Source organism: Sparus aurata, chromosome 6 (assembly GCF_900880675.1).
Source record: "Sparus aurata chromosome 6, fSpaAur1.1, whole genome shotgun sequence".
NCBI lineage: Eukaryota > Metazoa > Chordata > Actinopteri > Spariformes > Sparidae > Sparus > Sparus aurata.
Window position 1 is genome coordinate 13,816,785 of NC_044192.1, and position 26,940 is coordinate 13,843,724.

The 26,940-nt window shown below is 43.6% G+C and overlaps 1 protein-coding gene across 5 annotated transcripts in view; it reads right to left on the reverse strand.

Annotated features, from left to right (window-relative positions):
- Nucleotides 1-26,940, reverse strand: part of tox2 (TOX high mobility group box family member 2) — a 131,684-nt gene that overhangs the window by 53,852 nt on the left and 50,892 nt on the right. For all 5 annotated transcript variants that reach the window (XM_030420822.1, XM_030420821.1, XM_030420820.1 and 2 more), the window contains exons 2-3: nt 20,810-20,902; nt 2,870-2,929 (exon numbers count right to left, since the gene is read on the reverse strand). In XM_030420822.1, coding sequence (XP_030276682.1) covers nt 2,870-2,929; nt 20,810-20,851 — 102 coding nt within the window. In that variant the 5' untranslated portion in view covers nt 20,852-20,902. The remainder of the gene's footprint in view (nt 1-2,869; nt 2,930-20,809; nt 20,903-26,940) is intronic.

Below are 26,940 nucleotides of genomic sequence, written 5' to 3' on the forward strand. Positions count from 1 at the left end.
ATTTATTTACATTTTAGATCATTTAGTAGATGCTTTTGCTTCCTCATCCTAAGTTATACTCTCAGGCAACCAGTTCAAATGCACCGCTACCTTCAGAAAACCTGCCGATTTCTCTTGGTTTGAACATTGCTCCCATTGTACACGACTAAACAAAACCTATTAGAAAGGTTTAGTTGTTTTCAGACATTTCAGTGCAGAAATGTTACGTATCACATCAATAAAAGTTCTGCGACATCCATCATCCGCATTTTGTCCATTGTGGGGCAACGGCGCATCAACGGCACCCTCCATAATGAAGCCTTTTCGGTACGCGTACTGACTTTTTAGGAGAATACTTTGTGACTTCTCCCAGTGTGAACACCACATACTTGAAACGATTTCTTTTTGTATTTCTCCCATCTCTGTGTTTTGTTGTCGGAGTGTGTGTCCACCCCTAAGGCCCTCCCTGATTCTAGCTGTCAGAGGGAAGGAGAGGCTGAACTCGGTGAAGCGGAGAATAGTGCAAGGCACATGTCAAATATGAGAAGATCCTGAGTAAACAAAGTATAACACAGAGCAAAGCAAAATCGTCTCTCATCCCATCACGCCGTATCCCCTCTCTCTTTCTCCTTCCTCTCGTGCCTACTTGATCCCCACCTTTCTCTCTCCGTTTCTCTGTCTCTATCTTCTACGGCACAATTGCGAGGTTTTATCCGTCCCTCAGTAATTCGGCGAAAAAAACACTGCGCGCATCAGCACGACTTGTAATCAGTCAATCAGCGGTGCAGTAAAAACTACATGTGCTGAATCAAAACGGGCGATAAAAGCAGTGGTTCTTAAGATATTCTCTTCTCTTTTTTAGACAGCCAAGAAAACCAGCATGAGGAATTTGTCAGATAACAGCACTATCATCCTGAAAAATCGCTCGGTGACAGACACGTTTGTTGTCAGAGTTATTTAAATGAACTTAGAGAATCATGCACAAGAAGCAGCATAAGCAGCTCCGGCTCTAGTTTCTCAGTCTGGGCCTCGAGCCATACTTTAACAAACCAGAGCATTAAGAAATTAAGCAAAAGAGCAAATGCAACAGAAACTCAGAACTACTGTAGCCTATGGGTCGGCTCTAATAATTGCAATTGACAGGGACAAATTCCCTGCTCCCCTGTGTATGTCAGATGGGCTTATTCCCAAACTCCACAAATCCCCCTGTCCAAACACAACCATATGGTCTCCCAGTTGTTCGTGACCAGCTGTGCTACAGTGGATCTGGCATGGTTGCCATGTACTGTCGAAGAGCACAGACTCCCCCCTCCATTCTAACTTAATAAATCCTTTGCAATGAGGCCAAAACTCACTCAGAGTGAAACGGCGTTTCCTGCTTGGCTTTTACCGAAGTGAAAATTGTGTGCGCAGGGGATGATTGCATAATTGGAATATAGTGAATTTGAATTTTATGATGGCAGAGTTAGCTTAATGGCTGACACAGTGGCCTCACAGAAAGAAGGCCCAGCACTCTCTGTCTGGAATGTGTTTTTTTTTTTTTTTGGGGTGGTTTGGGATCTCCGGTTTCCTCCGACTGAATGAAGACATGTCATTATGACAGCCTGACGTGGACTGTGACGGAGTAGCAACGTACGCAGGGTGTTTTAGGGCCTTCTGCCCAGTGCATGCTGGGACAGACTCTTGCAACAAATAGTTTTTGTTTTACAGAAGAACCATAATCACTTATCTACAAAATGTAATTATCCAAACACTGAAAAAAAAGTTTTTATATAGTTTAAGTAATCTTTAAAGACGGGTCTTTCATGATTACTACAGTGTTTTACTTTAATTTGTTCTGTGTGTTTGTTTGTCATATATTTGGCTTGATGTTATTTAACCGGACTGGCTGAAGAAGTGATACTGTATGACGTGTAAGTGAAAAAATTAGGAATGGCTGGGCAACCCAAAAAATAAATCGACTATAGAAATCAATGTCATCATCAGAGAAACGACCATGTAGGTCGACCATATATACATTTCCTAGAGGATTTAGATATTACTACAGCTGCAAAGGAGGAAGGAAGTAAAAGTAGTATACAGAGTAAAAAGTGGAGGAGACGGCTACAGGTCGGGCTTAAATGCACATGACTTTCATTCATGCAACCATTGTTTGTGTCCAGTGTAACGCCAGAAGTAAACCTTAACAGCGATGTCTCATACGTAATATGTAACTAATCTAAGGTAAGTTGGTAACTGAAGTTACAAATGTAACAAAGTTATTGTAACTCAAATCACAATGTTTTCCTAAACCTAACCCAGACACGTTCTTGCCTAAACCTAATCAAACAGTGAGCGTACAACTACGGCCCAGTTTTTGGAAGTCGCTGGTAATTTAGTCGTTTATTAAATCGTAGCACTCTAATATGCGTCTAATAGTATAATAATATGGACGCCAGGACGAGTAGTTGTTGCCTAGTCAAAAAAACACTATAAAGAAACTTAACGGGGAGTTATTTGAATACTTTTCGACTTCTGGTTCTGGTACTAGAAGTAATGTGTGAATGTTTACTCCACAGGGTGACCGCTAACACTCCAATCACTCTATGGGAACATTTCCCCCAAACAGTGCACTGTTGAAGACAGTTTCATGTTGCATCTGTCAGCGTAGGAAAAAAAAAAAAGGTTGAACTAATTGGAGCACTTTTTTGAAAGATTTCAGTCCCCTTTTGCTTTCAGCTGATGTCACATAACTCTGTAGTCGTTTCAGTAACAGCAATTTGCCGTCCTCGCGAGCTTGAACGCTGGTGGAACGAAAATTGCTCCGCGACAACTCAGGCAACAGTCACCGGGAGTGGAGGAAAATAACAGGAAGAGAGCAGGTATTCCATTAGGGGCAATTTGAACTCACCTGGTTTGGCGGGAGGAACTCATGGTTGTTTTCATTCATGTACATGTTGTCACCATCAAACTGTGGAGAGAGAGAGTGAGAGAGAGTGAGAGAGAGAAAGAGAGAGGAGATGAGAAAACAGTCAGGGAGAGAGCGACACATCACAACAGGGACCGAAAACAGAGATTTTCAGTCAGTCAGCGGAGATAAAGAAACAGTGTAACACAGCAGCCTAATGACTGTGAGTCTTCGGCTTATAGACCTCGATGCTCTGGTGGATGTCAGTAATTACAGTTCATTAGAGACACGTATAATTAGGCTCTGTCAAAGCTTGTGTAACTCGCACTCGTCATCTCAGCTCGCCTACAGCCTGAGTCTGCGTGTGTGTAAGTGTGTGCACACCTCTCCGCCGCTGCGATTCCACGGGTGTCACGAGGCGACAAAGGCACAACAACAGAGTGATAATCACAACGCTCAAGAGCACCGACGGCCCTCTAGTTAGCCAGCCGGCAAATTTTTTTCAAGTCAAATCAAATCAAAGGCAACATTCGTGTAATCAAACGACATATGACAGGTGAGTCAGATGGGAGTTGACCCAGAAATTGATTTGCTGTGCCATGCAGTTTGCTAGAACAACGAGAGGAAATTCCAGGGACCTACTTTCAGTGTTTACTACGGTTCAGACTCAAAGAGAAGGTGATTTCTCGTGAGACTGGCATTATTTTCGAAAGCTGTAGGAGGTTCGTGCTTCCTGCTCCGGTTGATGTCATTTGGGCCGCAACGCAGGTTTCCAGATCTCTAGAAAGGTCGAGGTGAACTCTGTACTGATCATCAATTACAATACAGGCTGATGACGCCTGAAATTTCAGAGCCACACGTAGAAGATGTTTCCTGCTCGAGCCTCGATGATTTATTGATGAATTGATAAGTAGTGAACTACGAACTTAAAGAATTGGTGCCCTTTCAGCTTCATACTCCAAACCAATAGGGAGCCGCATATCATCACACTTACCGTGAACTGCAGCTGCCATTAGCTAGGTAGCTCGGTTAACGGTCTTGCTAGTGGTCAAGACTGTAGCGGTCGGGTTTTGTGTTGATGTTTACAACGCTATCAAAAGATCTATGGGCCATAAAATGTTGTGGCTAGCTGGTTAGCATTTCTATGTTTAGTAGAGACCTCTGCAACAATACATGGACGTTGTTTCACCCAAACTTTTGAGAATGCACCTTTAATTGCAAACTATTTTTATAATCGATTTATCGGTTTAAGTAATATTCAAAGAAGACAAGAAGTCAGAATTCGCTGATTTGAATGTTTTCTTGTTTCTTTGCTCTTCTGCGACAGTAAACTCAATATCTTTGGGTTGTAGACAAAACAAGACATTTGAGGGAGTCATCTTCGCCGTTGGGAAGCTCCCGCTGACCTTTCTCACCATTTTATAAACTAAACAACCAGAGCAGCGCCGCAGACAACTCAAATGTCAGTTATTTGCCGCCTTTTTTCTTATCAAGCAGACCAGCAACAAAAAACAATCACAAATCAACACCCAGCTATACCAGCCAAGTGGTTAGTGATCTCAAAACCACCCAGACTCTGGGAAGTGAGAACATCCTTTGGCTCTTCTGCACTTTGCCTGAGAAACGAGGACAGGGTAGCCCCGCTAATTCAGAGCTCGGAAACACAGAGCTCGAGAAGCCTAAAGGGGAGGCTTCGGCTAGAGGAGAGGTGACGGTTTGAGGTTACGGGGATGAGAAAGACGGGGGTGTACCCCTGAGCTAACGATGAGGGAGTGGGTAGAGATCATGTGCAAGTGGGAGGTACAGTGAGAACGATATAGAGGATGCATGTATGGAGGGGGAGGGAGAGGGAGAGAATTAAAAAAAAGAAAACAAACAAAAAAAAAAACAGTAAGTACAAGTAAGGACAGAGAGCATGAATGAAGGAGAAATGGAGTCAGGAGCTGAGGAGGAGGAGGGTTGTAAGCAGCCGTGGTGGCGATAGAGCCTGTGGTTGTTCTGGCTGTAGTGTGATTAACACTGGGGTCACAGCCAGAGGCCGCAGCTTGAAACACACAGGCGTGTATATATACACACACACACCAAAACACACACACACACAAACACACACTCCCAAAGGCCTTCCCTGCTTCTCTGTCTGACACTATATGGCACCAGCCATTTATGAGGAAACAAAACACACCTCAAGACAGCTCGTAGTGGCTGAGATGAATTACCGCTGCTACTGTAAGGTCACGTAACGGGATGGATACGTGCCTACAGTGACTTAGTCGGGGTGTTCCTCAAGTTGCAGGCTGGGACCAGAAATGGGCCACAATCTTTTTTCCAGTCGCGTTTCCCCACGTGTAATGAGACATATTTTCCAGGGACCAAATTTACTGTACCGCAGTCATAAGAGATGTTCAGCGTGAATCCTTATTAAGGGACGGATTCTTTCTGAACATTATAGTCATATTTCCTCTGCCGTAACAGTCCTCTTGCCTTTTGTCTCCATCTTTCTACATGACACAATAAGAGCACCAAACAAACCGCGATACTGAGTCACTTCCTTACGACATTACTCAATTTGAAGCCCCGATGCCATTTCCACGTTATCATCCAGCCTCTGATGGAACTTCTCGCGCGGTGATTTCCGCCTGATAGCACTGTTAGTTTGCGGGAGGAACAATCATTGTATTCTGCGATGAAAATGAAATCACTTCTCTTCATTGCGGCCTGGAAAAGTGATTTTACATGGCTGTCCTAATCACATCGTGCCAGATTGCAATGGCGTCTTGGAACGGGTCCCACGAAATACCAGATCTCTCCGTGAGCAGAACAGTGTGAGTGAAAAAAAAAAACCCAAACAATTATGCAGAGAGTCAAAGAGCAAAGTGAAGTGTGTGTGTGTGTGGTGGTGCTCCTGCAGCACAATGTGGAGGAGTCATGGAGGGCAGTTGTTAGAATAACAAACAATATCTAAATCCAGGGGAAAGGTAAAATAATCATTTCCTGTTTTTTTGTTATTCACAACCGGCCAGTTAAGTGAACTACGGCACGGACACAAGAGGGGACTAACAAATCTCTGCATGACCCTGGGTTTGCACTTACCATCTGCCAATTTGAGGTTAATGGTCTCAAATTTGCTCCGATGTGAAGGAACAACATTTTAGGAAGCTCACCAATTTGCTTTATTGCCGAGAGTTATAAATGATTGATTACCCTCTAATGTCTGCACTGTAAAATATGAAGCCAGAGCCGGCAGTGATTAGCTTAGCTTAGCAAAATGACTGGAATCCGGGGAAAACAATTAGCCTGGCGTTGAACAAGTACCACGATATAAGTTCTTTATTACTTACGGGAAATTTAAACAAAACAAAAGTTCAGTAATGCTCATTAAATGTGCATATCCTGTGGTATGAATGCCACAATGTCACCTTTATCACCCAAAAGTTAAAGTTTAAGTTCACTCAAAAGTGAAAATTCAGTCATGATCTGCTCACCTCATCCCCATCTGAGGTGGGAGCATGAGCTCGATCGGGGTCGAGGTTGTCAGTATTGTCTTGTCGATCAATTTGGGATCTCCGGGCTTTTAGAGACTTGGATTACACCAGTTTTCAGTTGGTTAACGCTTTCAAACAAGCCACCATCTACCTCATGTGTTTAAGAAGAATGCTGCAGTGCTTTTTTGATTTGAAATTTTGATTCGCACATTCACACATTTTGCTCCAGAAGTGTTTTTTTTGGACGGCAAAACTTCCCCAAACTTTCTATCGGCATGACGGTGAGACGATAACGACTGAGTATTCATTCTTGGGTGAACTCTGCTTTGACTATACTTCAGCATCCACCGAGCTAGAGTCTCCTTGAGTGAGACCCAGAACGCCCACCGCCTACCTGGCTATTTTGAACCTGAGCTCTGACCTCTGAGGTTCATTCCATATGCGGCTCCCCTGCTGCTGTGAAGCTTTTTAAACGTGAGGAAATACTGTCAAAAAAAAAGTGTACATGCAGTGCACTCGTGGAGATCAATGATAAAAAAAATATACATATATGTAAGGGTACTTAACGAGCCAAAGAAACTACAGTAAAAACACACTAAGAATGAATTAATAATGCATGGAGCTTTACGTCACCGGCCGAGGAAAGCTGCTCTCTCTGCAAGATGGCGGCTGCGGAAGTCAGTCAAGTTTTTTTTTGTTTTTTTTTTTTTTGCTTGTAAAAATCTCTCTCCGATGTAATCTGACTTATATGATCTTTTATTTTGCAGAAGTCGTGACGCGCTCAGTGTGAACATGCGAGCGGCTGACACATGAGAAAAAGAAAAGGGTGGTTTGTAAGGGAAGGGCAAGCTTGTCGTGTCTCTCTCTCCCTCTGTTTGCTTTCCTGAGGCTTTGAGGTCATTAATCATAGCGGTCAAATCTACAGCAAAACAATTGAGCAAAGGAAAACACAGACAGAGAGAGAGAGAGGAGGAGAGAGAGGGATAGGGGGGATGAGGGTGGGTGGGTGGGTGGGGGGGAAAGAGAGGGGTGAAGGTGGGAGAGAGGTGGAAAGCTACAGCGAGGCGGAGGAGAGGGGAAGCCATGTCGAGCTGGAGGAGAGAGAATTCTGAGGTGGATTGAGGCTTGAGAAAGAGAAGGGACGAGCGAGGCCTGTGCGAGTGACGCACTTGACACCACACTCCTGTTTGCATAGCACAAATGCAAATACATGAGAGGGGGAGAGAGAGAGCGATAGAGAGAGGGAGAGAATGGGGGGGGGAGGGGGGGGAGAAAATAAAGTGGGAGAGACGCTATAAATAGCTTTGTGTTTGCGTAAAGCCAAACCAATGTCAGTTTGATGCAGGAAGTGCACCACAGTCATAGAGGTTATAGAACAACTGTTGACTGGAGCACGGCAGAACCGAAACAGAGCTTTGTCAAAGGCTTTCAGACGAGGACTCGCATCTGTTCACAGTTCAGGAGAAGGTTTCTTTTAATAAAGGACATCACAGAGCCTGTTCAGTTTTAATGATGACAGTGAAATTGATTTAGTTTATACTGCGTTCCAGATACATCAAGCTGACTGTAAACTCTTTTACTCCGGAGTTTTAAGGATGTGACATGCTTCAAGTCTATGCATAACATCTAGTCTGTGTTTCATGCTGCACGTTAATGATTTGGTTGCAGAGTATGAAGTGGTTGCATATTCATTAGCGTGCGCAATATAAAAAAAAAAGAAAAAAAAAAGGTAATAATGTGTGACAAAGCCGCATCAAAGGGAGCTACTGTAGCGCTGCAGAGATGCCCTGGCCTACAAATCCTGTTCTCCAGATGTATGAAGACATGTTGGTGCAGTACAGACGCCAACAAACGTGAGCTCCTCATGAATTTAGCGAAAATACAAATTTCCAATCGGAAATGGTCGTTTTGATTCACACAGTCGTGGTTGTAAATTATGTCGCGAACGCCGTAGGCTATCTGTTATGCGGCCTTGATGTTAAATAAGGAAGCTGAAACCTATTGTGTTCTCAGTCGGCTATTTGCCCCAGATGGTTTTGAATTGATGACATAAAATTGCATTCAAACGTTGCACTGCCACCCTTGAATTACTTAAATGCACAGTGTCGTAATTTCTTGTCGTTGCGCTCCTCGTTAAAACAGCCACCGCGTCACATTCACTCGCGCTCAGGAAGTACACATCTCAGCAAGACATATAACATGATGTCTTGTCTTTTAAAGGGTTATTACTACATATTGTTTTATGATAAATTAAAACCAAAACAATAACCAGTCTAACTGACAGCTAATACATAAGGTCTCATAGTTCCGTTTTCTTTTTTTCTACTGAAATCTCTTTCTCTTCCAAAACTCAAATATCACAGTGTCTATTTGACCAAATACCTCGATATCGATGGTACTGTTGGGTTAACTATGGTGCAAACATGATCAGTAATGTGTATATAATGACTATGAGGGTAAAGGCAAGTATTAGAACAAGTAGAACAGTCTGGTAGGGTCAGAAAATGACGTGTCTTAACCTTTAACGCCAGGTAAACTTAGCACTTATGCCATATCATGATATAATGGTCTCCACAATCTAAAACCACATACAGTCTTTTGTCCCGTTAACGATGCAGTATGGACATATTACCCTGGCCTAGCCAATATACCGAGTACTAATCAGATATCATCCCCCCTCTTTTTCCCAAATTCTGCATCACCTCATAGATATGGAAATCTAGTGATAAGTGACACACTAACATGCGTCATGCCAGCTGTAACTGAATTATTTGTTACATTTAGAGAAAGATATGAATGTTTCAATGCCGACGCTGACGAATAAACTAGGTTTAATGTGGATCACTTAAAATCTGGCCCATGCACCATCCACTCACTGGGGTCAGCGATGGGGCAGTGCAAAAAAAAACAAAAAAAACCCCATTTTAGATCAGTTTTGGACCTGTCCGATATCCCTTCTCGGACGGTTACTTTACATTCTGTGCTACAGCGCCGCTAACCTGCATTGATCTGCACGACAGGCTTTTCTCGTAAGGTCGCTGTGAGCCCAGCTGTGCTTTTACTGTATGTGCTGAATACAAAAATCACACGAGCGCTAACTGCAGCCCGGGATGTTTTAGATTTAAAGGAAAAAGATGAGGCGGGAGGGGAGACGGAGAGAGAGAGAGAGAGAGAGAGAGGAGAGAGAGGAGATAGAAGAGGACTCAACCCTCCTCCTAGTCTCTCTTCATGGTTACAGCGTGCGCCTCCCTAGTTTTCCACCCCGGCGTAACTAATCGCATGTCAGTCAATGTGCCGATGGAAAGAGGCAGCAGTCAAAATACCTGTGTCAGGATTGTGGTCATTAGAGCATTCAGTGACTCGCTGGAAGGCACACTCACACATACATACAGGCATAACCAAAGCAGAGAGAGGGAGAGTGTGTGGGGGGATGGTGCGCTGTACAGAAGATATGGATTGCTTGTGTGCATGTGTGGATGCTGCTGTATGTGTATTGTGTATTCCGCCTTTATGTGTTCCTTGTGTGTGTGTGTGTGTGTGCATGTTTGCATTCCGCATACATACAACGTGGCTCTGAATGTGCGCACACACTACAATGCGTGCCTACGTGTTTGTGTAATGTATCCTGACCAATAATACACACATTGATCCCAGCGAGATAAAGATAACAAAGTTAGACCTTCCATAATATTTATTTTCCCATAACAGACCTGCTCGGGCCACGCCCAGTCATATAACTCCATGCAGATGAAATATGGTCTTCATTACCTTTAAACCACAACACACAGAAAGTAGCGAGGGGGGGGGGGGGGGGCAGAGAAGAAGAAAAAAAAAACTGAATTGCCCTTCTTTCTCGAGTGAAAGAGCACGAAATGAATTGGAGCAGCTGAGATTTTTTACATTACCATGACAAATACGGCGAAATGGGGAGGTGAGAGAGAGAGAGAGAGAGAAAAGGGAGAGATAGTGCACTGGAGAGAGAGAGGGAGAGGGAGAGACACATGACGACAGACAGAAAAGGGCAGATCAGACAGAAAGACCAAATTGTGTGAAAAAAAAAAAAAAATCAGCTCAATTTGTGCTCGACTGTAAGCTGCGAGCTGAGAGGAGAAATAAAATAAGGCATTTAGCTGGGGATCATGTTAAACCATGCAAGTGAACGAGTCCCCAGAGAAGAGTGTTCCCTCTCTCGCTTATGATGGACTTAATTGCCTCTATCAGTGTTAAGATATAACATTCATCTCAGGTTTATTGCTCGGCTTTATGGTCTTGTCCATCACGCTGAGGGGTTTTTTCGAGAGGCAGGGCCACTCCTCGAATGGCACCTTAAAATAATGAGACAGATCACAAGGCAACAAAGGGAAAAAAAAAGAGAGACAGAGAGACAGAGGGTGGGGGAAAAAAAAAAGAAGAAGCATCATTTGTATTTGGAGCGAGAGAACGTGAAGAACAAGCAGATCTGGTGTGCGAGCAGAGGCAGGGAGGGTTTTTTGATGGTATGCCGGGTGGATTACTCTTTGAGTTTCTGGATCTTTCAAAATGCATGGTTCGTCTGGCTAAAGGCACACACACACACATACACACACACACACACACACATCTCCCCCACCTCTGACCCCCGAAAGCTCTGGGTAGGTGTAGGGTTTCAGATGGCCACACAATCGCACCATTGTGCTCCTGTTAACACAATGAAAACAAAGCTAACACATCGCTGACATTCAACTCCCCCCCCCACACCACACTCTGCCTAACCTTGACTTCCAACACAACTCAGGTGGAACACAGAAACAGACAATCGGCCGATATAGAAACCTGAGAGGAACTGTTAAAATACGAGACACCAAAAGGCAAAACAAATGCAACGGATTCTCCCTCTTCGCAAAATATCAAAAAAAAAATCTTCACATGCTCCTGGAATAAGGCGACGTTAACATATCTTTTCATTTTCTTTAGGATACACTAACGGCCCTCTTCTCATCACATGAGGGCTTGAGAACCATGTCTGCATGTTCCATTAAATCTATTAAATCCACTTGCATTATATCATAGTGCTTACCACACAATAGGAGCCTTTCAAGGGCAGTCCCAGAGGAAGCCAACAAAGGACCCTCTCTTTCAGAGACTAGTCAAGTAATTCAGAAAGAGCCAAACACCATTTTTGTGTGTGTGGATCCTCTCCACCAGACCCACAAGCGGCAATTTCACCAAGTCAAGGGAAAAAAAAGGAGTAGAGCGGAAAAGAGAGCAGCAAGATACCTGTTTTCTTTCCCCTCACAAGTGCAGTATTTAAAAAGCCACTGGGCCCCGGTGAAGAAGTGTCCTTCCATGAAATAGTGAGTCCCCGGCACAGAAATAGCACAGACCTACAATGAAAAGCTCCGCAGTGATTTGAGAGCAAATGAGGGCTGATTATGTTCAATAAATTCTCTTATTTGCATACTATTGTCACATTCACCACTGAGGAAATGTTTTTCAGCCGCTGTGTGTCTCTCTGTCTATCCCCTATCAGTGCACGGGAACACCCAGGGTGTTTTAAATCCTGGGCTTTTTCATGGTTACATTGAGGAAAATATTATGACCGTGGAAATCGCGCTATGACTAAGATGGTTAAGAGTGAGAGCTAAATGCAGTGATGGGAGTATAAACTCAAAAGTCACGTTACGCCCTGGACATCGATGGCACATTACTTCCAGTGCTAATTTGGAGATAAGTCATGAGGTGCAGAATCTATACGATCAATATGAATGCAATTTCTATATGTACCAGGCTAAACGGTCTGTTTTCCCTTGACGTCCACCATAAACTGTTGGACAGCCCAATTTCAGACAGCCCTTCCATGTGTTCATTAGTGAAGACCTTACAACTGCTTATACGTAGATGGGGTCAAAGCGAACCCGCAAAGTCTGACGACAGCTCAGAGCCGAAAGAGTTGGTGATCGACAGAAATATATCCTGCCACTATTTCCAAAATCTTATCGTTTTAGTCCTCATTGTTTTACAAAATATAATGCCAATCAGCTTGCTCCAGCTTTTTAAATGGGAGGATTTGCAGTTGTTGGTTTGTAGATGCAATGATGACAAACGGAGCAAATGGAATTTATGGACAGTAACAGTAATCTGTAGTTAGCAGCAGGCTAAATTTAACCTGTAGCCTGTTCTAATGCAACATGATAAACACATTATTAACTCTTACCTCAACCAATGAGGTTATGTCTTCACCTGGGCCCGTTTGTTGGTTTGTTGGCAGAATTACAAGAAACCTGCAGAATAGATTTCCACAGAACTTGGATGGAAAATGGGTCTCAGCCCAGAACAGACCCCATTAGCTTTATGTATATAGGTGGCTGGTATCTATGAATGAGTACAACTTAAAATATAACATTAAAACAACCATTTCAAAATAAAAATCTAGATCTAGAGAATTTAAATGGTTTATATGATACTGGATTAGGCTCTGATTTAATTAATTTGGCGGAGGTATGCACTCAACTGAGAGCCATTCAAGGTGATAATTATTCATTCAGTGAGTCTGGCAACTTTATTATGGTAGGACAAGGCATCATTCCTTCATCAGCACGATTGTCTTTCACTGTGATAAGTGATGAACATTCAAATCTGGGTAGAAATGTACAAAACTCTAAATATTTTCCATTAAAATAAAAACATTTGGAGCATTTGTGCAGCCTTGGCGGAGGTATGCGCTCTCTGAATGCTCACTAGTCAAGAGTGACTTCTTTTTCTTTTTTTTAACTGCTCAACCTTTTCCTATTTGTGCAGAAAATGACATTCCTGACCTTTTCCCTTCAAATCACAATTACTGCCTCTTGCTGCACTCTGCAGCACTAAAGCATAACTTCAGCTGTTTAAGAACTATTTTCCCAAGAAAACGAACCTGGAGTGCACAAGTACAGTAATAACACATAATATAGAACCACCGGGGGGAAAAAAAGAAAACCCTTCTTGCTGTATTTGGGGACCTCACCATGTATTTAAATCTAAATACAGCAGCATCTAGCACCGTCTACTTCTGTCAATAGGGCTCAAAATAATTCACTGTTCTTTCATTCACTGCCATGCTGACTCCACATCCAGCCTCTGCCACGAGCATTCAGGCAGAATTTTTTATTACCAATCTAATTGCACATTCCACCCTGACAAGAGCTCATTAAACCTTAATTATACACATGTTGTTTTCTACAAACATCTCCATTTGGGTCTCTCTGCCTTGTAATTGTTCAGCAGGGACAACCAGTTGAGATTTCGCAGATTGAGAGTGGATAAGGGAGAGAGAGAGGGAGAGAGTGAGGAAGAGGAAAGGGAGAGAAAAGGGAGGTAAAGGGGGAAAAGAGAGAGGGGGGAGGGACGGAGGGAGGGGGGAGAGAAAGAAAAAATACCAGAGTGAGCGAGAGAGAGAGAGAGAGAGAGAGAGAGAGGGGGAGAAAGAGAGGAGTGTCTGGAAGTAGGTCATGCCTCTCCATAAACAAGGCATGGTTTCTAAAATAATATACCCATCCAGTGGAAGTAATGCCAAACAACTGAGCGAATGTGGAGCTCATGTAATATTTACAGAGCACTAATACATAGATGGCAGGTCTTTTTCTCAGCAACCCCCCCCCCTTCCAAAGCCAGAGGTTTCTATTTTTTTTTTTTTCATCTGTTTTCTCCCTCTTGCCATTTGAATTTCAGAGAAAGCCAACTACATTGATATATGTGGCAGGGAGGGGAGGGTAAGGAGGAGTAAGGGGGGGGGGGTGTTAAGATGTTGAGTTTCCCTCTCTTTCTTTCTCCCTTCTTTTCCTGCCTCTTTCTAGCCCTCACTCTCCCTCTCCCCCCTTCCTCCCTCCATTGTTCTCTCCGCATTTGGCTTTGGCTCTGTGATGTTTTTTCGCACATTTGTTACATTTTAGCGAGCGAAAGTGGGCCTTAATCCAGACTCTTTGAGGCCCGGGCGATGATATTACTGTGGAGAATCGGCCTTTTAAAGACTTCTTTTTAACTCCGGCTGGTGCTGTAGGGTCACCAGGCACTTGTTCCGACGTCGGGGCCCAGCGTGATGCTTCTGGGCCCTGGACTAACTGACTGTGTCGACACCGGCCCGGGCTCGCTGGGCTTTCTTGACAGCGTCTGGCAATCCTACTGCAAGAGGGAGGGGGAAAAAAACTGTAAAGGAAAACCACTTCAACATGTTTGAGTGCATGTCCTGCGAGAGGAATAGTCTCTGCTGATTATTATGTTTGATGTGCAGGACATTTGTGGTAGACTACCTCATTTGGCAATAACAGGGGGATGCCTGGGTATACAGTTGGAATACCTGCTATGAACAGTATGCAGTGTAGGCCCAGTTCAGCTCCAGAGTACTTGTGACTTGATTCCCTGGACACATCTTCTTAAATATTGAGCCTACTTTTCTTATTTTTATATCACAGTCACTGTTTATCTTTAGGTTTTGGACTGAAGGTCGGACCCAAAAGGGCATTTGAAGACCAAGAGCGCTTGAAATTTGGAGGTTTATTTCTTGAACAGATTATCGCAATTTATTGTCGCATGTGATTTAAACGAAGAACCATATGTGTACATATGTTTACAATCATTCGCATAATGCGTTACAGAAATTATATATAAATGTATAATTGGGTGCATCTAGACTATTTGCTGGTACCCAAATCTGGCGAAAATAAAAAAGCTTTGCCCGGAGCCCTGCATTAAATGTTAAATTTATGTATATCATATCAACATTATCATAAAACATGTATATGTTTGCATGACAGCGAGGCAGAACGGCTGCTTGAGACCACTTTGAGCCCACTGTTTGCTTACCACTTTAACTGACAAATGGGGTAATTTTAGCCGCCATCAGGACATTTTGCAGCCATCTTTGTGGCAACAAAAAATTTATATTTTTCGGGGGATGCTGGGACATTTTCCAGCCATGCTTTTGGCTACAAAACTGGGAATTTTAAGACCAATGCAATCTTTTCAAAAACCCAACCAAGTGTTTTTTCTTGTGCCTAAATCTAACTGGACCATTAGCACAGTGCTGTCACTAAATAAAGTTGAGAACGTAAATAAAGTTTCGATATATCTGTGGTGTGCAGAGATGTACAGCATTTATCCTTCTGATAGCTGAGGAACTATAAATAATAATCGTTAGCTCCAGCCCGATAATATGTTCTGAAATGTGTCTGTATTAATGAGCAAACATCAAACACATTCCACTGCATTAATATGTAATTTTGCATCCATACACTTTCCACATTATGATATACCTCACTCATATTTATGATCCTTATTAATATTCTCATATTGACTTCAGCCCCGTCCTCTGACACACAAGTACATTAATTATTTGTGGTTTACAAAACAGCCACTATAACGAATCATAAGCGACATCATGTTCTCCAACTCCTCTAATGTGGCAGGCATCCCTGACACCCTAAAATCAGAAGCCCTTTGACAATCTGTGGCGGCTTGAAATGAGATGTCTATCACAGACCATCCGGTGTCACCGCCACTTAGCACCCAAAAAGCATCAAGTGTCCACGCTGAGGCCTCTCCGTCATCGCCGGGGACCTCAGCCTGTCACTGTTGACACTTCCTGTATGCATCATTGATACCCATCCAGCAGCAGAAAATAAATAGCCTGCCATCAGATAGATCACTCCGGCTCTGCAATAATACAATTATCTTGGCAAAGTTTTAGATTTTTTTTTTTTGTACTCTTTTCTTTTTACAGCAGGCATTTGTGTTGTGTCTCTGTTTTGTTTGTTGATTCAGTTGGTTAGTTAAAATATTCCATTCTTTGCACAATTACAGTGGGAACATCACTCAGCTCTTGCCAACATCAAACACACTCACTGTTACGGCATGATGCGAGCCATGTCAAGATAAACAAACATGACATATTAAACAGGAAAATGAGTCACTCTTATTATCCCACCAAAATAAATCTGGAAAACACTAATTATAACAACCTGGGCCTGATCCTGACTGATTCAGCCCTGTTTCTCTGGCTGTCTGCGTATGTATGTATGTATGTACAGTGAAGTACGTGTGTGTGTGTGTGTGTGTGTGTGTGTGTGTGTGTGTGTGTGTGTATATGGGTGTGTGTGTGTGTGTGTGTCTCTCTGTCACATTCTTCTCCTGCTGCTGCCTTAATAGGCAGTCTCTTAGATATTCGCTACAGAATTGCGCTCATGCAATATTAATATCACACCAAAATATGGAAGCCGGAGCCCCCACTCCATCTCTCACTCCCTACATAATTGACTATGCAAGACTCCAAATCAGCTTGGAAAAAAAAAAAAAAAAAAAAGAGAGAAAGACACAGAAAGACAAAGCAAGACAGAGAGAGAGTGAGAGAGGCAAAGAGAATGGGTTCTGAAACGATCCTGTCATCTCTGCACTATAGCAGACTCTGAACCCTCACCCTATGTATCACTGTCAAGGCAGCAGAGCTAAAACAACAACAACAATAACAACAACTACACCGGTAGCTCAAACAGTTTGACTCCCCAGCAAAGGAAAACGCTGATGCTCATCCAAGCGGAGCTAAAACAGAAAACCTCCACTCCGGCAGCGCGCGAATCGCTGCATCAACCTAACACTCGTTGTATTTCATTATTTCATTTCAGTGTATGGATTCCTCTCGTTCCACTTTAGATGGCACGCATGCAGCAGGACGGTAAGCTGCAGGTTTAACTGATCTGCCAGTGGGCCTGTCGTTGCAGACTCACTCTATTTAAACTCGCAGAACGATGAATACAATTTTAGTGGGGATATTTCTGAATTCAGGTGAAACTATGAAATGAAAGACTTCTCAAGGCAGAGTGGAATTAGATGATTTTTTTTATGATGATTTAATTAACAGTAGGCATTTCATATAAAAATTGTGGAGCAACATTTTATTGCTGGCCCCTTTGCTTCAGCTGTTCTTGTGTGCGATGCAAGAGCATGTGGATGAAGCAATACACATTACGGTAAATGACTTCACACCAGTGTCGACACAGATGTAATGGGCGAAGGAACACAGCAACGTTGATGGTTTCAAAATGTTCAAAACAAAAGTCTTATTTGTATATGAGTTACGATGAAGACCGGAATGGAAATCAGCAGAGCGCATACCTCCGCCAAAGCCCAACCGTCAATCAATCGATCCTGATCCAATTTTAATACAACATTATGGAAATCAGCTGGATCAGGATTTTTATTTGGATTCGCATCAAATTGTGCTCATCTCGATCCATTACTACCTGAGAAATGTACGAAAATGTTATCTCGCAATGTTTAAGAAAGTGAGAAGAAAAAATACCTGGATCCGTCCCTTTACTCCGATCAGCATCAAAAGTTATCGGGTCTATTCTAGGTTCAGAAACATCCTCCGCTGAAGTTTCATGGAAATCTGTGCAATACTTTTTGCACAATCATGCAAACAAACCAACAGGATTAACATTAATGGGGAAAAAATGGGCATTCAACATGTCTGTTAGACCTCAACACTGATTGTGAACAGAAACTTGCTCTTAAACTCCCCAGTGACCCCTGAAACCAAACCAATCTCGCTGCTGAGTTTTCAGACCCATTCTAGCTGTTTCCACCTGCTACAAGTCTTTATGCTAAGCTAAGCTAATTACCTCCGGGGCCCAGTTGCGTATTCCATTTTTCCGTCAGTCAGTAAGAGTGAGCTTGATTGCATACTAAAACACACACACTTAACACACATTCAAACCTAATAATTGAGAAAATGTAAAGCGATCTCGAAGATTTTGGGACCGACTATTCCACTCATTCGCTCATTATTTTCACATTTCTAAAAACAAGTCACAGCAAACAAGGAGCACTGGAATCAAGCGTTCACTCTATGTGAGGGCAGAGACTCTCTTCAAAGCCCCCCTCCACCCCTCCTTTTTTTTTTTCGAGCACATGCAAGGGATGGCAAGATCACCGCAGAGCCCTGGGGGTCACGCCCTCTGCACCGAGCATTTTAAAAAATGAACTGTAGGCATTTAAGAGCCATAATTGATGTTGAAAGAAAAGAAAAGGAAAAGGTTGCGGGGGCAGAGATGGTGGTTGTGGGGGGGGGGGGAGCAGTGGGGCTGAGGGGAGGTGGGCAGTGCACCTTGACAGGAAACATAGAGGTGAACGAGCAGGAGTTGGAGGTTAGTTTGACAGAGAGAAAAGAAGTGGTGGTGGTGGTGGGGAGGAGCGGGGAGGGAGGGGGGAGAGGGGAGGGAGGGGGGTCGCTGCGGAAGTGCCAAGCCCACTTTTAACTGAACTGAGGGTGGTGAGTGGTGGTGGTGGGGGGGAGGTGAGGCAGGGGAAGGGGGGGAGACAAAGATAGAGATCAGGGGAAAATAAAAGGGGTGTGCAGGGGAAGGAAGAGGGGAGGAAGGGGGTGAGAGTGTGGAGGGGAGGGAGGGGGGAGGGGGGCAGGGACCTGGTGCACCTTGACACTTGCTCTCACCGCAGCACCTGATAAGTGCAATGGAAAAACGTCTGGTTTCCTCCTGCATGTTAAGTGGTTTATAGTCTCCTCCTCTCCATGCAGCCTGTAGCTACAGTCTGCTACTGTACTGACGCTGCGCGCAGGTAACAACAGACAAAAGGAAATGACAGCAAACCAAAGCGTGAAGGGGAGGAGAAAATAGCACATATTGTCTCCCTTTGTGCTGCGCTTTTTTTCTTTTTTTTTTATTTATTCATCACGATGAATTCTAACCTGCACGAGAGATGCGATCTTAAAGTGAGACGATTTAGAAAAATGTTCCCCCTTCCCCGTTACGTTAATGTTTATCCATCATTTTTTAACACGTCCCCTCCTTCTTCGCATAAACAACTTTCTGCACTGAGATTTAGATGCAGACTTTTAATTTGCACAACGGAGGATCCGACAAAAGTGGGTATATATCTTTACCACCTCATGCATGTACTGACAAGGAAGTCATTCCCATGATTTGTAAGTGGGTCTCTCCACAGAGCAGCATTAACAATATTCACTTTAGATAACGTATGATTCCAGGCCCTGGGAGAGGATGGGTTTCTTAGAAATGCTTTGTTAGCACTCCCCCCCCCTCCCCTTGATAAATGATTGAGGACATGTGGCCTGAGACATCAATACAATCTCTGTTGTAATTAAAAAAGGTGCGCACCAACAATATTACACAGCTTTTTCGCTTTGTCTGTCTCTCTCCCCTCTCTTTCACTCCCTCCCTGTCTCTCCCTCGCTCACCCACTCTTCCTCTCATTGAGCCCCGGAGCAGAGAAGAGATAATTCAAAAAGCACTTGCATGGAGTGAAACATGAAAAAAAATGGGAGACATGTGAAATTAAATTCTCTCTTTTTTCGCTCTATTGTTCTTTCATTTTCTCCCCCTTTGTTACATAAATGCATAAAGGCAAGGCAAGCTAGATTCTAATTATGATTTTGACAATACTAAAAGATTTCTCTTTTTTTTATTTAAAAAAAAAAAAAGAATGAAAGAAAGAAAGGTGTCACAAACAAAGTAAACTTACTGTTCCAGCACTTTGTCAAAGTCAAAGTGCTGCGAGTGCTGCATCACTAAACTTCAATGAACCTCATCGTTTCTTTTTTTCCTCTTTTCTTCACGAACAATTATATAATGAAATAGTTGAAAAGTGAAACTTTTATGTCCTAACACAGTGGCTGCACAACAGAATGAGTAGGGGAAAAGGGAAAATCCACCAATAATTTAATGTCTTGTCTACACTTCATCAACATTTTGCCCTTCCTTTTTCTTGTTAACCTAAATCAGGTCAGAAGCAGAATCCAGAAAACCACCGCATGCCTTTGTTCCGTGTGAAACACACAGTATAGGAGACGGTTGGTTGGCCTATCAGCCGCAGCGAAAAACGCTTCAGTGACAAGATACCAGGCAGATACCACACAAACCACCAAGTCAAATGGTGCGTGTTTTATTGGGAGCCCTGCGGTGGCCCATGATGGTTAGAGGATGAGGGACTTGAGCAGGTCTATGAGGGCGAGCCGGCAGAGGTCGCCGGCTGCGTACTGGAGATGATGCATGCTGGGATTTGGTGTTGGAGCACGAGGGAGAAGTCATGGTGGCTGAGGAAGATGTGAAGTTGGAGTTGTACTTGATTCCTGGCCATGATTTAAGTCCAGACACTGACAGCTGTTTTCTGCGCAGAAGCTTTCTGTTACACGATCAAGAAGTCCCAGCTACTGTGCACCCGAAGGGTGCATAGCTTAGTGGGAAAAAAGATCTGAGAAATACTGCAAATGTCAAAATCTGCACTGCTTCTGAGCTGACACTCTATCCTGGTGTTTGGACAGTCTTGCTGTGCAGAGAGGAGAAGGCCTCTTCACCGGCTCTCACCGTATGGATACGGGTCAAATGTAAGCAATGTACAGGTAGGTATGGATGAGAACAAGGGGTGAGGGAGCAGGGGTGAGGGGGGTGAGAAGGCCAAGAGAGGGGAGTCTTACCCCAGTAGAGGGCAGTCTCTTGCCGTCAGGGTTTGGGCGCATGGGCAGGGAACTGTAGAGTCTCACACCTCGATCTGCAGCACCGTATCTGCTCTGGAGAAGGAGAGATAAGAGAGAGATTTTAAGTTTCTTTTTTTATAAAGAATTCAGCACGTAAAACACTGATGAGATAGTTCAAACACCGCAATAAAATCCAAATCTACGATCCAAAGATGGACTGCATTTACTCTGAAGTCGTTTCATTTTCAAAGTTTTATGTGATCACAGGGGTCACACACACTCTAGTCCCTCTGATGGTCCTCATTTTGTGAGTGTTAGTGTTTCATAAATTTCTGCCAAGTGGGAGAGCCAGCACACTGGCTGCCATGTTAGATCACATCACCTCATGGTGATGTACCACACATAATAACTGGATAAGGTTGGCTCAGTAGCGGCACTAATGGAACTAAGCTGTTGTGTTTGGTGGCCAGGGCTCCTGTGCGCCAGTCCACTGTACTCTACTGACTCCACCTTTCTATACATTACACTGCTGATAATTAGAGTGCAGCGCTGTGCTACTCCGTGTGGGTTTCAGCCGTATAACACTGCCTGAAGGAGCGGTGGCAAAGCCATCAGCGGCTAATGATTTGCAACAAGTGGTCCCTGCCAGGGAGATACGGTGCGGCTCAGTGGGGATCACACCGTGGCCCACAGTCGCAGCGGGGGTTCATCACAGGATTCACTCCAGATCTCACTTTCTCTGTCTCACTCCATGTCTTTATCGCTCTCCTCACTTCGCTACCGTCTCGTTGCACCTCTGTGAGTCCTTGATATTCTGTCGTTCCTCCATTAACGTCTCTCTTCTGTAACATCTGTTCAACAGTTTGCAACAGTCACAGCCTATTGTGTGTGTGTGTGTGTGCGTGCGTGTGTGTGTGTTAATTAATAAAATGAGCTTCCTTCTGGTTGCCGGAGGGTCGTTTTTAGAGTCTATACGCCGCCTACTTCTGAAATAAATGCTGCAACTGGTGATGTGGAAAGGGTTTCTCATAAATAAGGGGATAAAATAAATGTATGTTCGGAAATGACTATGGCTGCTGATTGCTATGTATCGCGCTTAATGTCTTTGCCGCTCGAGTCTGCTAATGAGGATGTGGGGCAGATTATTCATGCAGGATACTTCTAGAACAAATACCACATTATCTCTCTCTAACTCTTAACTCTTTCACTTGCTTTTACTTTTTTTTATTTCCAATCACTCTGTCACTTCATCAACACACACACACACGAACATAAAAAACACCCGCACACACGCACGTAATCACACAGATACAAATACATTCAAGGGCAGGGCTGTAGACTGCTATGCAGTGAGAGTATTTTTACTATATTTAACAAGTGAGTGAGTGAGTGAGAAAACATCCCAGAACCAAGCAGCACGAGCCCTGCCTTTAACTTCGCATGGTGCCCGACAAAACCACGCATCCAAGTGCACACATGAGCATCGCAGGCATCTGCTTTTTACAGTGTAAACGCCATAAACACACCTTTGCGGATTGCGTTCATGAGCCTAAATGTGTAGTGATTACCATGCAGTGGAAAGCCACAGGCAAGGTATGCAAAGGCTTACGTAACGTACCATGCATGAAACATATTCAAGAAATCGCAAGCTCAAACAGCATGATTTATAGCGTATGAGCGGCGCTCTATGCAGAGCAGTGTGGACTAACAGCATCGTGGTCTAACAGCGCGGGCCTATCACATACTGTATACAGTGCAGGGCTATTCCCTGAGGCGGGGAGAGAGAGCACTTGCTGCGTAAGGTTTTGATTTCCTGTGCTCATTATGAAAGGTGAAAAAACAGATGAGTGGACAGCAGTGGCCATCTTGTCGATACAGTCTGCATAATGATGACGCAGCGTTATTAAAAGAGGAACTCTCATTTAAGACTTTCCTCGGTGTGGTGCCGTCCTGTCAGGCAACAACCTTAAAGGTTTCGTATTAATGCTCGTTTTGTGGCCTCATACTTTTATTTCAAGTGTCTATATTTACATGCTTACATCTCGCGCTTTCAATTGTTGCAGCACCTCTATTCACCTGTAGTAATCATTAGATTAATTGATAATGGAAACATTTATTTGCAATCGGGTTTTTTAAAGTGCATTTACAGTTCTACTAGGCTCAGAATTGACTTTGATCTTGCGATGTATGTCAGGGAAGGACTTTTTGTTTGCAGATCTGACATGACACCGTGCATTTCTAGGTCATAATCAGCAACATGACCCAGTACATTGTGTCTCGCACATCCTCTTGTACGACATTTATTTTCTTTCAACGCTGCAGACGAGCTACTGTACACTAACCACAACTCTCCATGGAGACTTTCTCTTTTTCGTGGCTTGTTAGGTAGCCTGCCAGCATCCCGGCTAAATGAACGCCTCGCAGAATAGCTGCCTTAGCCAGCGAAGGAGCCACGGTAAGTGAATGTTTGATATTTCTCCAGTGTGCCAGGCTAATCTGGCCCTGTGGCATGCCATTACGGGGCTAATAACAGCTGTCTGCGGCCTGGAGGGGACACAAGCAGTCCTGGCTGCGCTAACTGGCCCTGACAGACTCATTAGGAGTGCTGGCACCCAGAACAGCAACAGCCAAACTCCTCACATTTCCTTGCTGGCTCACAACAGTTTGCAAGTGCAAGAAGCATTGTTCTCTACACTTGTTCTCTGACACCTTTCTTTTGTGTTCTAGTCCTCACTTCAGACGTTCTCACCCCTGTCACCTCTCTTTCACTTTCTGGCTGGCTTTGTGCTCGTGTGATATTTTCTACCCAACCAGATGCTGCCAGCCGTTTGCCATCTCCACTCGGCACCATGTTGAGTCCAACCACTTATTCTGTTTTGTTTTGTTTTTTTATCCCGCACACCCACACTGTAGTTCTGACCAAAATAGAGCAGAAGGCAGAGTTCAATTGTTGCTCACGCTACTGTAGTCCTCTCTGAGAAAAGTACAGGTAAAATAAATAAACACATGAATAAATAACCCAGCAACTCGCTCGCAGTTTTCTAACTAAGTCTGGTGCGTAGCCACAGGAAGATGCTGCGCCGCACCAGGAAGAGACTGGCATCCTCTGAACTTTGTATCAGTAACTGTAGCCAGGCCCTGTTTGAGGACAAGAGGGACTTCCCCAGGCAGACAGCAAAAGCAAACATTGTCCTGTCGCTTGGCAGGGTCGAGCCAATCACTACGAGCAGAGCCGGCAGACAATAAACACAGGGAGCCAATGATGGTCGTCTGGGTGTAGAACCATTAACAATAGGGGGAGGGAGACAAGTCGGGCTGTGATACGCTTTTCTAGCACGACTCCTGCCACGTGACACACTTTTATGCTTGTGACACTGATTGTACTGATGCACACAACAGTTTCAGACTGACTCTGACAAATCATGCTGAAGTCGGCCCGCTACGTAAGATAAAGTGTGATGTTGAATTGTTAAACTGCAACAAGTGACAGAAATCTCGGCCGCAGCGTTATCTAAAGGAAGCCAATTTAGACATCAGCACGCTAAGATTGAGTTTACATAATTACTGTATATCGGGGTCAACAATTATATTGTGTGCCATGTTTAAAATGGCAGAATCTGTGTACTGTCTGACCTTCCATTCAACAATAATATTCTTTTCATTTTTTATTTATGGCTAAAGCAACAACATGTCTGAAGCCAAGTTTCAGTATTTGACAACCTGGAAACGGTGCCAGGGAGGCAGCCTGGCACCATTTCTGTCAGGATAGAAATGATGCCAGGCTGCCATCCTGATCAGATCGCTTGTCGCCTTAATTTTCCCAGGAGATTTTTATGTTCCCAGTTGGCGGACAATACTGCAAAGTGAAAGCAAAGTTCATAGGGGAACAAAATCTAAATGCTCATTCTCTCAACATTTATTTCTTAATCATGGATAAAACCAAAAATGTGTTTATTGCCAGATGAGCCATATATGTGTAAATTATACTGTAGCTGGCATCTTTAATAAAACATCTAAAATATCTTAACTCAGACGTTTCTTTATCGCAAAATGCCTGTTAATGTAACGTTTTTATGCTAACACAAAAACATTAAAAAAAAGAAGAAATAATATCAGCTGATATACATTGTTATTGGATTTTCATTGTCCTCAATATCCAATAAAACCCTGACATCTGTCGGGCTGTATCACCTCATAAATATTCATCATCTAAATTTTTTCTCCAAATCAGCAGCCCTGAGCGCAGGAGGTGCTGCGATACATCCACTCATTATGATATGAGCGTTGCCTTTTTATAGGCGGGGGTGGCAGGGTGCTGTAAAGCCGAAGGCACAGCTGTGGGGGTATAGTTACCTGTAACGTTAGCTGTTGCATGTTATATTATTTACGCAGATCTGGACTTAATGGAACACATGTGCGTCTGCAGCCGACATTCTTGCCAGATTAGCTGAAAGGGCCTGCACACACCAGACTCCACCCGATGAGTGGAATGCAAGGCCTAGACGGGCTTATGGGGAAACTCTATCACTCATCTGCGGTGCACAGTAATGTATGCACGCACACAATCACGCATGTACACATTTACTGTATCTACACATAATGGAGACAGCGCCTCACACTGTATGTACAGTATGCACTCAACAATGCATGCCCACTGACATCAGAGAATCAATAATACAAAACATTACCCTCATTACGAAAAGCCATCGAGTTTCCTGCATTGTTCAATTCTGCTCCCTTTGGCGCTGCTGTTTCCTGATATTTCAACTGGTGAGATACATTATTCTGTCAATCCCGTTGCGTAAACACATCGCATCATATCAGTTTGATTTCTGGCTGTGGTGGTCGAACAGTCAATAACAGAGAGTGAATCACTTTTTCGGTGGTTTTTCAGACACTTGGGTCTCAGACAAAACTGACTGAAGTGAACAATATCGGAGTGCATATTGCATCGTGATGAATCACTTTTTTTGCTCATAAACTTTGCGATGAATGTGATATTGTTTAATCTGACAGCGGATGATTCACCATATCATATGTCCGTCGCGTATCTTTTTTAAGTTTATAATCAAACACAAGCTGTATTTCCATCTCAGTTTCTGCTACAAAACTGACAACCTTCTTAACTTTGTGACACCAACTTTTACTTTGAAGGATCCTCTGACATCCTTTGATGTTAATTTATCCACAGTATCGCTGCTGCCATCTGCGAGCTCCAGCCTGCAGACCTTGGAAGACACTGACATTTGAGCGTTGTTTATCTCAAAAGGAAAAAGGACGGACTTAAACTACACCAATACACCAGAAGCAACTTGCATTAGTATATGGCTCAAGGTTCCGGTACTGAAATGTGTTTAGACTCTCTATTGTTAAGCCAGTACTTGTGTAATATAGCGAATCAATACAACGCATTGATCAAAGCAGGATGGAGGCCACGGACCAGAATTGCAAAAACAAATAGTATGGATGCATATTGTACGTCCCCGTGTGCTGTATATGTTTATAGTAATTGTTCAGATATAACAGGCCTCAAGTTCCACTTTGCTGTATTTGTATGAACATGTTGTTATTTTTCCAGATACCAGCAGTGGAGTTGTGTGTGTGTGTGTGTGTGTGTGTGTGTGTGTGTGTGTGTGTGTGTGTGTGTGTGTATATATATATATATGTGTGTGTGTGTGTGCTTGTGCGTGAAAGAGATGTCAGCTAAGGCCTAAGCAGCTCGACCATAACCAGGACATGAACCCGGGGGCTACCTGCCTCGGGCCACTACTGACACTCAAACCACTGATCACACCACTGGGAATATCCAGCCAACACCAGCGTTTGAGCGGCGGCTATTTATAGCTGACTGCAGCTTTAGCAGTGTCTCTCCAGCCAGGCCTGCTGCTGTAAACTCACGTGAGCGTCTCTACTTACAAGTTATCATGCTTGTGCTTCAAAGGTGGAAACAAGCGATAATGCCATAACCGCAATAATTAAGATTTAATTTGGCACAACTTTCGCCTCTGTATCGTGTCTCCTATCTTCTTCTCGTCCTCTTTTGTTGACTCCTCTCCTCTTCTCACCCCTCCCCGCGCCTCCACCCTTCCTCTTGCCGCCTTATCTTCTGTTTGTATTTCTCCAATAGTTTT